Here is a 12343-nt window from a genome sequence, read left to right on the forward strand (position 1 = left end):
GTAGGCACTGGATTAGCACAGTGCCGGCCCCAGAAGCTTATCATTCTGAGTAAGTCCAGTTCATCAACTGTTTTCTTTAATTGACCTGTTTTTGATAACTTACTAAGAAAATAATTGTGGAATTCAATGTCATGAATATTTCCTTAATGTGTTCTTCTAAGAGCTTCATAGTTTGAGTTCTTTAATCCACTTTGAATTAAGTTTTTAAAAACTCATCCGCTGAGAGGCAGAGAGCTCCCGCCTGCTGGTTCACGGCCCAGATGCCTGTGGCCAGGCCAGGGCTGAGGCCGGGCTGAACCGAAGTGGGGCACCCAGGCCGGGTCTCCCAGGTGGTGGCAGAACCCTGACGGTCTGGGCCATCACCGCTGCGCCCAGGACCCCAGGGTCCCAGGGTCCCGGGGTCCCAGGGTCTGTGTCGGCAGGAAGCTGGAGGCGGGAGCAGTCACTGAGTCAGCGCTGTCACTCGGGCGCAGGCGTCCCCTCCCCTGGTCCTGCAGCCCGAGTTGGCCAGATTTGCAGAGATTTTGCTTTATGGCTTCTGGATTTTGTGTCTTGGTTAGGGAGGCCTTCCTCAGTTGAGGTTACTCAAAATCAGCACATTCAAACACTAACAAGTAGCCAACGTTATTATATTTTATTATTATAAAGGTAACCAACATTATTTACATTTGTTTTGTAGAACAGCTGTGTAAGTGTCTGATCTCGTGTGAGACATCTTCAGGAAGGTTCAGGTTTCACCTCTGACCTCCCTGGGTGTGTCCTGGCGCAGGTCCTGGGGGACCGGTCTCACCCGGCTCAGCTCGGCTCTCCCTTCATTTCCCCACGTCTGCCTGGAACACCAGTGGACACAAAGTACTAAAAAAAATCCCAGCACTCCAGAAACCAGGGCTGGAAAATCCCGCTCTGGACATATCAGCAGGGCACAGCACGGGAACCAAGAGCTACAGGGGGTGTAGACGGGCGGCTGGTCTGGGGTGCGACAGGAGAGGCCGTGTGAGCTCCCTGGGCACAGGTGAGAGGGGGCAAGAGCCCCAGTGAGCTCCCGGGACCCAGGGCGGCGTGGTGAAGGCCATCTGTCCCCACAGCACTGGCTCCGGTCCCCACTCACTCACAACGGGGGAGGCAGGTGGGGAACAGAGGGGGCAGGTAGATGGCCCCCTTGGCCTCCAGCCTGCAGCCCCCATCAGTGGACAGCGGCTCAGATGCTGTCTCTGCAGATCAGCAAAGCCGGATTTGGGGTGGAGGCTGCTCCAGGCTGGGGCTGCCCGGTGCTTTGCCAGGCGCGGTGCACGCGCCTCTGGTGCTATCATGTTCCTTTTCTTTCAGCCGATAGCAGCGATGGGTCCAGCTCCGAAGACGGCAGGGACGGCCAGAATGTGAAAACCAAGAGGAACCGGTAGGTGACCGCGTCCGTGCCTCACAGGAGCTCCCTGAGGGAACCTGGGGGGTGGAGAGAAAACGCATCCCCCGGCCACTCCGCTTCTGGCTGCACAACCAGACCTGTGGGCGTGGTTGGGGCCCTGATGGGCAGGTGGCCACGAGCAGAGAGGGTGAGTGTGGGGCCCCACGGGTCCGGTGTGGGCTTCCGGCTCCCTGGCTTCCTTGCCTGGGGTCATGGGGTGAGGCTGCAGAGGTCTGAGGGCAGCCGGGGTGATGGCTGGACCATGGCGGGCCCATCTGCTGTGTGGCTGCTGTGCTGCACCGGGTGGAGGCTCCGGGCCCCTTCTAGCAGACTCTGCCGGGTCCCCAACACCCTCTGGCAAGGGTGCTGGTCTACCCCTGCTCACACGCCAAGCTCCAGGTGCAGGGGCAATACGTGGTGGGGGTGTGGGAGAGGTGGGGGGAGCCATGTGGCTGGGAGGTGCCCGTGTCTGCAGAGGGCGGTGGGCGTGAGCTGGAGACAGTCCCTGTCCTTGCATCGGCTGTCTGGGCTCTGGTGTCCTCTGCCCAGGTGCATGCTGGGTAGGTGCCTGTCAGGACCCGGCTCTCGCTGTGGCCCAGCAGGTGCGCCCCTGTGTCCAGGTTGCTGTGTCCTGTGTTCCATGGGACCCCGGGCCTGTGCAGGCAGGCATCAGCAGTGCCTGCCTGAGGAGCGCCATGGAGGAAGTGCTGCTGAGACTCGGACTCTGCACCTGCTCCATGTCCTTGTCTCTGACCTTTAGCAAGGGAGGAAGCAGCCGTGGTGGGGGAAGGGAGTGAGCAAGGACCAGGCCATTGGCGGCCTGATGGCCAGTGGGGTGGACTGTGCTCTCAGATGGAGAACTTTCCAGAGCACTGCAGGGAAAGTAGGCGCCACCCCTCCCCAAGACAGGGAGGCCCTGGGGCAGGAGGCGGGGTTACACAGCCCTCCAGGGCCAGCGAGCCCTATGGGGGGATAGCTGGGGCCTCCATGTGGCAGGGTTGCGATCCATGTGTCTGCAGTGAGAAAGCCCCACCCCAGCCTCGTGGCATATGAAGTCTTCTCTTTGGGAAGTCCCCTGGGGGCCAAGGGATGCCTGTGTGGGTCCCAGGGAGGACACCAAGGGCCGTCCTCACTGTGGCTGTCAGCTGGTTGGATCCATAGCAGTCTGGACATCCACCGGTCTTGCCCCTTCTGTCCGTGTCCCCTGGGACTGACCCTGGCCCCTCAGTGGCTGGTGTTTAAGTCACAGCAACACATTAGTTTCTGTTGCGGTCGTCGGAATGACTGCCACAACGGAACACTGACTTTGACACAGCTGTCCACTCCCACGCTCGGAAGAGCAGAGTCCTCAGGAACACACCAGGCCCCCAGGTACACCAGACGCCCCCTGTGTGGCTGCCTGGGGGACTCTGTCCCCCTCCTCCATGAGGCCCGGGGGACAGTGCCACTACGAAGCTGGGCTGAGGGTCTGGCGTGTTCCGTGGAGGCCTGGTGTGCCTGGGGACCCCCTTCCTTCCTAAGCTCCGTCTGGTGTTGGCTGTGCCTGGCCGAGCAGCAGCCGCTGTGGCATTCTGTCCCACCCTGCAGAAGGTCACTGTGGTGGTGGCCGGTTGTCCGCCCGCGCCGGCTGCTCCTGGGTGCTCCAGTGTGGGAGGATTGGCACTGCTGCGGGAGCGGTGCCTCCAGGGCCTGCCCAGGCCAGTCCGTGCCGATGCGCCCTTTCTGTATAAATAACGTAATTTTTCCTCATCAAAAAGCACTTAGAATTCTCCTTCACCGTGTGACTCATCAGCTGCCACATTACGATGCTTAAGCAAAGGGAAATAAATGATGATGAGGATGGCTGTGGACGCCGGCTCAGCTCCCTACTCTTCTGACGAGCGCTGGCACGATTGATTGTGCAAATAATTCAGGTCTAAATGGTGCTTTTCCTAAAATTCCCCTGGAGGGGACATGGATCAGGATGACAAGTCTTCAAATCCGTGAAGTATGTTAAACTCTGGTGAACATCATTTCAAATCACATGTGGTCTAGTATTTGCTAGAAGGCATTTGTGATGTGAGATCACCCCTCCCTGGGACTGGACCAGGCCACACCCTCCTGGGACTGGGCCACACCCTCCCTGGGACTGGACCAGGCCAAACCCCTCCCTGGGACTGGGCCACACCCTCCCTGGGACTGGACCAGGCCACACCCCTCCCTGGGACTGGGCCACACCCTCCCTGGGACTGGACCAGGCCACACCCTCCTGGGGCTGGGCCACACCAACCTGGGACTGGGCCACACCCTCCTGGGACTGGACCAGGCCACACCCTCCTGGGACTGGATCACAACTCCCTGGGACTGGACCTCACCCTCCCTGGCAGAGTGAGAGCTATGAGAGTTGGGTCTGGGCAGGCAGAAGCCGGGAGCCAGGAGCTCCATCCGGGTCTCCTGCACGGGTTGGCAGGGGCCCAAGCACCCAGGCCATGCTCTGCCTCCCTCTCAGGCGCATTAGCTGACAGCTGAGTGGGAAGTGGAGGAGCCGGGTATTGAACCACTCTGCTATGGGATGCCAGAGTCGCTGGTGGCAACTTCACCTGCTAGACCACATGGTGGCCGCGAGGTCTGCTTTGTTTGCTGCTGTTTTAATTAATTTATTTCAAGTAATTGAATTACTTTGGGGATTCAACCAAAGCGTGTCATTTGGCTTAAAATCAGAATGAAGTTATCCCACCCAGTGCCCTTGGAAGCACTTATGTGCCCGTGACTTTGGGTGTAGATTTCTTGGATGGCTGCTGACCTAAGGGGATCTCCTGGCCTGAAACGCCGTCTCTCCGGGCAGCAGGTAAACTTTGGGGGTGCCCGGTAGACGGCTTTGGGTGTGCGCAGTCAGGCTGCTCCCTGGGGTGTCACTTAGGGTGCTCCTGGGGACATGTTCATCTCTGACCAAAGCCCCGAGGAGAGCCCCCGGGGTCAACTTCCTGCTTTCCCAGGTGGGTCCCCATTGCTCCTAGAAGACCTGGCTCGCGCTGGTCCACCCAGGATGCACTCTGAATGGGGCTGGGATTTAAGGATTTTTTGGGGTGGGGCAGCATATGCATAGTGGGTTAAACCACCACCTGCAGTGCCAGCATCCCACATGAGCGCTGGTTTGAGTCCCGGCTGCTCCACTTCCAATCCACACCCTGCTTATGGCCTGGGAAAGCAACAGAAGATGGCCCAAGTGCTTGGGGTCCTGACACCCAGGTCACGACCCAGATGAAGCTCCTGGATCCTGGATCCTGGCTTTGGCCTGGCCCAGCCCTAGCTGTTGCAGCCATCTGGGGAGTGAACCAGAAGGTAGAAGACCCCTCCCCTCCCCCTCCCCTTCCCCTCCCCTCCCCCTCCCCTTCCCATCCCCTCCCCCTCCCCCTCTCTCTCTCCCTCCCCCTCTCCCTCTCCTCATTCCTTTCTCTCTCTGTAACTGCTTTCCAAATCAATAAGCATAAATGTTTAAAGGATTTTCGGGACCCCTGCCTCACCACTTGCTTCCCATGACAGTGTCAGAGTCCACCCCGGGACCTGTCCATTTATCACCACGGGAGTGGCTTCCTCCCTGCCTCCCACGAGGGATGATGCGTTTGTCCTGCACCTGTGAGCACGCCACGGGGGTCGGGGGTCGGGGGTTAGGGGTCGAGGTCAGGGGCAGAGTCCTGAAGGGAATTGAGAGGAGCTGTGTGGGCAGCGCGGCCGAGGGGAAGACGCGGGCAGGTGGGTGCCCAGGGTGCAGGGGGCAGGTGGGTGTCCAGGGCGCAGGGGCGGGTGGGTGCCCAGGGCGCAGGGGCGGGTGGGTGCCCAGGGTGCAGGGGGCAGGTGGGTGTCCAGGGCCCAGGGGCGGGTGGGTGCCCAGGGTGCAGGGGCGGGTGGGTGTCCAGGGCGCAGGGGCGGGTGGGTGCCCAGGGCGCAGGGGGCAGGTGGGTGCCCAGGGTGCAGGGGCGGGTGGGTGCCCAGGGCGCAGGGGGCGGTGGGTGCCCAGGGCGCAGGGGCGGGTGGGTGTCCAGGGCGCAGGGGCGGGTGGGTGCCCAGGGCGCAGGGGGCAGGTGGGTGTCCAGGGCGCAGGGGCGGGTGGGTGCCCAGGGCGCAGGGGGCGGGTGGGTGCCCAGGGCGCAGGGGCGGGTGGGTGCCCAGGGCGCAGGGGGCGGTGGGTGCCCAGGGCGCAGGGGGCAGGTGGGTGCCCAGGGCGCAGGGGGCGGTGGGTGCCCAGGGTGCAGGGGCGGGTGGGTGCCCAGGGCGCAGGGGGCAGTGGGTGCCCAGGGCGCAGGGGCGGGTGGGTGCCCAGGGCGCAGGGGGCAGGTGGGTGCCCAGGGCGCAGGGGGCGGTGGGTGCCCAGGGCGCAGGGGCGGGTGGGTGCCCAGGGCGCAGGGGGCGGTGGGTGCCCAGGGCGCTGGGGCGGGTGGGTGCCCAGGGCGCAGGGGGCGGTGGGTGCCCAGGGCGCAGGGGCGGGTGGGTGCCCAGGGCGCTGGGGCGGGTGGGTGCCCAGGGCGCAGGGGGCAGGTGGGTGCCCAGGGCGCAGGGGGCGGTGGGTGCCCAGGGCGCAGGGATGGGTGGGTGCCCAGGGTGCAGGGGGCAGGTGGGTGTCCAGGGTGCAGGGATGGGTGGGTGCCCAGGGCGCAGGGGCAGGTGGGTGTCCAGGGCGCAGGGGCAGAGGCCTTTGCATGTGATGAAGGCAGACAGGTGGCCGAGGGGGTCAGACGGGGCTGATGCTGTGCCAAGATGAGGGAAAAGACAGACGCACACATGTGTGGGGCAGCAGACTGTAACTTCTGATGGAAGACTGGAGCCACGTCCTTAACCCCCGCGTGCCCGGCTTCACGGCCAGGCAGTGGCTCCAGGTGATGCTGAAACACACGCCAGACACTGTGCAGGGATCACGTGAACACTCCAGGACCCCTGAGTGAAGCACAAGGTTTAGCGCGGGTGACTGGCACCACTGTCATGCCTGCAGGCCAGCGGGGCACCCTCGCCGTTGTCACCGGGCCTCCTGGCCAGCCTGCGGAGTCCCTGCGTTCTTTGATGCTCTCCTAAAATGTTGTGTTCCGGGGGCTGTGCGGTGGTGGAGCAGGTTAAAGCCCCTGCCTGCAGTGCCAGCATCCCATATGGGCACCAGTTCAAGTCCCAGCTGCTCCACTTCCAATCCACGTGAGAAAGCAGCAGAGGACGGCTCCAGTGCTTGGGCCCTGCACCCAGGTGGGGGACCTGGAAGAAGCTCCTGGCTCCTGGCTCCTGGCTTCAGCCTGGCCCAGCCCGGGTCACTGTGGCCATTTAGGGAATGAACCAACAGATGGAACATCTCTCTCTCTCTCTCTCTCTCTCTCTGTAACTCTGCCTTTCAATTAAATAAAATAAATCTTAAAAAAAAGACATCTTTCGCATCCATATCCAGGCCGCAGCTTCTCTCTCCTGAGCCCCTCCTGAGCCAGAGTCTCGCCCCTCCCTCTGCTCTCCTTTTTCTTCGGAACCGCTCCCACGCTCACCCTCCGTGGCCGGAACGCACACTTGTGTGTCTGTGTGTCTGTGGGGAGTGGTTTGCTGCACCTGCTCCGCCGTCCCTGTATCTCTTTAACTCTGTCCTCGGATCCAGAGGAAGGCAATCGTGGTGTTGAGCTCTGCCCGTCAGGCGGCAGATCCCACCTCTGCCTCTTCGTGATGCGACAGGCAGCGCAGGAACCCGCCCTTTCCTCCCCTTCCCGGAGTGGCGACGCCTGAATCCCGTCACCTCGTCGCGGAGTCCTGGCACGCTGCCGTCCTCATAAACGGCCGTGTCCTTGGAGGCGGCATCTGAACGGGGAACACAGGGTGCGCGCTGCTGTCTCTCTGATCCGTGTCGGTCTCCAAAGTGACTGGCTGGTTCCTGGGCCTCCTCCAGGATGAGGGATTTACCGGGAGCCCCTGGATTTCAGCGGCGCTCGTGTGTTTTAATCCATTGCAGTCACTGTCCTGAGCCTGCAGGACAGCGGGACAGGTGCAGGCGTGCGTCTATTCTTGGGGATTGCTGGTCAGTGTCCCAGGTGGGGGGCTCCTTGTCAACAAGAGGGTCGCCGGCTTTTTCATCAGGGAGTGCGTCCTGGAGGATCGACCTCCCAGTGTCTGTCCCACCTCGTTGCTTTGGCTTCCTTGCCGGAGACCCCCGGATGCGACCTGATTGCGCATCCTCTTCCACACCACCTTCTGTCCTCCGCTGCCTCTCTCCTTGTTCTCTCCGGACGTCACCGTGGCTTCCACTCACCCCGTGCTGCCTCTGCCGTGTTGCTCTCTCCTGCTTTGTCCCTGTTTGCTTCTCAGCATTTCTTGGATTTTCTCAGATCCTTGTTCAAATCTTCGCTTTGTCAAAACCATTTTTCCCTCAAGTTTCTGTTATTAGTGCAGTCTGCAGCGCTGTTGCTCCTCCTAGGCTTTTATGCATGTGCAGTGGATAAGGTGCTCGCCAGGCCTCGGACATGGACTGTTTGTTCACCTATTTATTGTCAAGTCAGAGTGACGGGGAGAGATGAGGAGGCAGGTCTTCCGTCCATTGGTCCATCGGTCTACTCCCCAGACAACCAATGCCAAGAGCCAAGCGCTCCATCTGGGTCCCCCCGGTGGGGGCAGGGACCCAGGTACTCAGGTCTGCAGGCACAGTGACCGGGAGCTGGGTCAGAAGCAGCGCGGCCAGTGGCCGGCGCTGTGACGCGGGGCGCTGCTCTGAGCTCGCTGCTCCACGACACCTGCCCGCCGGGCGCGCCTGTTCTCCTGGCAGCCGGGAGCGAGATCGCCCAGGGACCATTTGCTCCTGCCCCTGTGACGAGCAGGGCTCCTGATGTGGGGGCCGTGGCTCCCTCTCGGGGTCTGCCGTGCCGAGTGCCTGCTTCTGGAGCTCCGTCCCCTGCGCCCAGGTCTCGCTTTGGCCAGGGTCGCCCCTTCCCTCCCTTGGCCGCACTTCTGGGTGCTCGCTCCAGTCTCCCTTGGGTGTTGATTTTATCCCAGAAGGGTGCATTCCCAGGCCCAGCCCCAGTGCTCAGCCTCTCTGGGCTCCCGAGGCTCCTGGCAGCTGGAGCTGAGAGCCCCACCCCCATCCCGCTGCGGCTCTGATTCACTTCACGGGGCAGAGGCCGGGGAGCAGCACCAGCCGGGCTTCTGCCCACAGAGGGGCCCAGGCCCTGCCCCTCCCTTGCTGGGCCTTTGTCTGGCTGTCCCATCGCAGGGTGAGTCCTGGGGGCTGCTGCTCCCGCCGACAGGTGAAGGCGTGGTCTGTGGGCTCTCAGCGCTTGGCCAGCGGCTTTGTCTGCGGGTCCAGGGGACTAAATGCTCCCCTCTGCCTCGGCTGTTTGGCATCTGGGGCCTATTTGTGTTTTCAGCCCTGGGGTTCCTCACAGGCCTGTATGTGGGATGTGTGTGCTGGGCTGACATGGTCCCTCCCATGTTCCCCAGAGAGAACCTGGGGAAAGTGAGGGGGGGAGGTGTCCCTGGGATGGTGGCTGTGGTGTGGCACTGGTGTGGCCGTGGTGTGGCAGTGGTGGCCATGGTGTGGCCGTGGTGGCTGTGGTGTGGCAGTGGTGGCCGTGGTGTGGCCGTGGTGGCCGTGGTGTGGCAGTGGTGGCCGTGGTGTGGCCGTGGTGGCCGTGGTGTGGCAGTGGTGGCTGTGGTGTGGCAGTGGTGGCCATGGTGTGGCAGTGGTGTGGCAGTGGTGGCTGTGGTGTGGCAGTGGTGGCAGTGGTGGCCATGGTGTGGCAGTGGTGGCAGTGGTGTGGCAGTGATGGCTGTGGTGTGGCAGTGGTGGCAGTGGTGGCTGTGGTGTGGCAGTGGTGGCTGTGGTGTGGCAGTGGTGGCCGTGGCGCGGCCGTGGTGGCCGTGGTGTGGCAGTGGTGGCCGTGGTGTGGCAGTAGTGGCCGTGGTGGCCGTGGTGTGGCAGTGGTGGCCGTGGTGTGGCAGTGGTGGCCGTGGTGTGGCAGTGGTGGCTGTGGTGTGGCAGTGGTGGCTGTGGTGTGGCAGTGGCTTGTTTCTCCAAATGACTAAACCACCCCTATCAGCCACACCTCAAATGCTTGAGCCTGAGGCGCCTCCAGCTGTCCCCTGGCCACACCCTCTCAGGGCCAAGGACTCTGTCACCTCATAGATGCCCCTGCAGAGCCACAGTGCTAAAGCCGAGCAGGCCAGAGCTGGTGATAACAGGTGCGCACTGCCCCATGAGGAGCCGCATAGGGTGCAGGTGCGGGGGCACCCCAGGAGCTGCTCCACCTCCTGCTGACTGCTGGTGACACTTCTCTGGTTTGGCCTTGCCAACCACCAAGGCAGGACACACACGCCGGCGTCACAGCCACACTGAGGAGCAGGCACTGGCCAGCGTCCAGTGACTCCAAGGGCTGAGCTGCACAGTCACGGGGATCCTGCCCCAGCCCGGGAGAGGCCCTGCCACGAGCAGCAAAGTGCTTTCATCAGTTCTTCCAGCCAGGAGCTGCGGCCCCCGGAGACCCAGGGCGGCCCCCCGGCTGCAGCTCCAGCTCTGCCCCTGCAGGCGGAGCTGGTCTCTGCCCGTCCTAGAGCCCTTAATCTGCACCACAGCAGCTGGGGGCGCTGCCCTCACACGGGCAGGGGAGCAGCTGTTCCTGCCCACTGGGTTCCCGACTCCTGACTCGATCCCCGCTCGGGCCTAGGGACAAGGCCCCAGGGCACCTTGGATTGGGCCAGTGGCCATGCTGCTTCCTGGGAGGCCTCCCGCCCGCTGCTTCACTGGGTTGGAGGCCCGACTTGCGCCGTGGAGGGCACTGAAGCGATGCCCCGTGCTGTGTCCGCCCAGGGCCCTGGAGCCCACCCTGACTGATGTGCCAGCCTTCCTTGCAGCTGCCGACGACTGCTTCTGACTGCACAGGGTACGGCCAAGCAACTGGAGAATACAGAGCTTTCACCGCTGTCTGTCTGAAGATCATTTGTTACAGACACAGCAGAAGGTCTGCGGCCCCATAAGGCAGAGACGCACGGAAACTTTGATTCCTGCAGAATTTCACACTGTGTCCAACACTGGAGTCACAGCCCAGCGGTGTTTTCATGATAAATCCCAGCCCTCTTTTCTGGAAGAAAGAACACGTTCTCCCCATCCATTAGTCAAATAAAAGATCATTGCCAGGGGTCCGGAGCAGATGGGAGCTGGTGTGGATGATCACCAGCCACAGAGGGCGTGCGGGTGAATCAGAACCATCATCCTCACCGTCATCGCTATGTGCTCACCATCACTGTCACGTCATCTCACCATCATCACCACTACCACCATCATCACACCACCTCATCACCACCATCACCATCATCACCATCACTGTCACCATCACCATCATCACTGTCACATCATTATCATCATCACCACCATCACCATCATCACCATCATGATCATCACCGTTACCATCATCACCATCACCATCACCGTCATCACCGTTACCATCATCACTGTCACCATCATCCTCACCATCATCACTATGTGCTCACCATCACTGTCACCATCACCATCACCGTCATCACCACTACCACCATCATCACCATCATCACCACCATCACCATCATCACCATCATCCTCACCATCACCGTCATCACCGTTATCACTGCCATCATCGTCACCACCATCTCTGTCACTGTCCTCACCACCATCCCATCCTCCTCCTCCTCCTCATGGCCATCACAGCCCCGTCGGCTTCCCTGTCATCAGTAGCACGCACAGACCAGCCGTTGCACTCAGTAATCTAAATACATCACCTCAGTTTTCCCACCTGTGAAGTGGGGCTGTGGTGATGAATAGACCAGCTAGTGCAGGTGAGGTGAGCTGATGCACAGACTGACAGGCAGATCCCAGGAGAGTTATTCCATGTAGTTTTTTTTTTTTTTTTTAAATTTTATTTCTTTGAAAGAGTTACAGAGAGAGAGGTCTTCCATCCGCTGCTTCACTCCCCAGATGACCACAATGGCTGGAGCTGCGTTGATCCAAAGCCAGGAGCCAGGAGCTTCTTCCAGGTCTCCTATGCAGGTGCAGGTGCAGGGACCCAAGGACTTGGGCCATGTTCTACTGCTTTCACAGGCCGTAGCAGAGAGCTGGATCGGAAGAGGAGCAGCTGGGATTAGAACTGGCACCCATATGGGATGCCGGCACTTCAGGCCAGGGCTTTAACCCGCTGTGCCACCACCCCCCCAACCCCGTAGTTTTATAGACCAGGCCTGAGCGTCTGGTGCTGTCACTGTTTGACTTGAGGATGACAGATGGAGAACGCATTCGAGTCCGTGAAGCGGGGAGACTTGCGTGCAAGGGTTTAGTTCGCTTGATTACTGCCCACTGGACTGGGAACCCCGTGGGTGGACGGGGCCTCCTTGTTTGGGCCACAAGCTCTCTGTGCCTGCTATGGTGGGGGCCTGGGTGCAGACACTGGGGAGGAAGTGGGGTGGGGGGGAGGCTGAGCGAGGTGTTACCTGGGCACCTCCCTGGACCCTCACAGAGACCTGTGAGTGGGCCCTGCCACCCCCATGAGGGCACCACAGGCGTAGACAGAAGTGGATCCACCCAGACTGACCTGGGGCCCTTGACCCTCTGCTGCTCGGCCCGGGCTCACACCCTCTGGTGACAGGACCAGTGCTCCCGCGTGTCGAGGCCCTGGGACGAGCCGGGAGCCCAGAGTGCGCCGAGTGGTCTCCTCCCTGTGGGCTGGGGCAGGCAGCTGGGCGCTGTACTTCTCTCTGCTGGGGCACCTGTCCCCACCTCAGGCTGGTCCCCAGCTGGAAGCCAGGTGCAAGGTGAGAGACCCTGGGGCTTAGGGCAGGTGTGGGAAGCCCGGTGGCCTGAAGGTTGACATGTGTGGTCATCACAGAACACCTGTGACCCGTGACTGGCGCTGCTGCCTGGACCTGGCCCCATTGGCCTGGCCCCGTGTGTGTCGCTGAGCAGTGGGCTGCCCTTGCAGCTGGTGGTCG

At 61.7% G+C, this 12343-nt stretch overlaps 1 protein-coding gene across 1 annotated transcript in view; it reads left to right on the forward strand.

The window, feature by feature from the left end:
• Positions 1-12343, forward strand: part of TCERG1L (transcription elongation regulator 1 like) — a 160188-nt gene that overhangs the window by 124230 nt on the left and 23615 nt on the right. The window contains exon 8 of the mRNA XM_070058271.2: positions 1327-1396. Within this exon, the coding sequence (XP_069914372.2) occupies positions 1327-1396 (70 nt within the window). The remainder of the gene's footprint in view (positions 1-1326; positions 1397-12343) is intronic.

Source organism: Oryctolagus cuniculus, chromosome 15 (genome assembly GCF_051225735.1).
Source record: "Oryctolagus cuniculus isolate XC-2025 breed Fujian yellow rabbit chromosome 15, ASM5122573v1, whole genome shotgun sequence".
In the NCBI taxonomy this organism is placed as follows: domain Eukaryota; kingdom Metazoa; phylum Chordata; class Mammalia; order Lagomorpha; family Leporidae; genus Oryctolagus; species Oryctolagus cuniculus.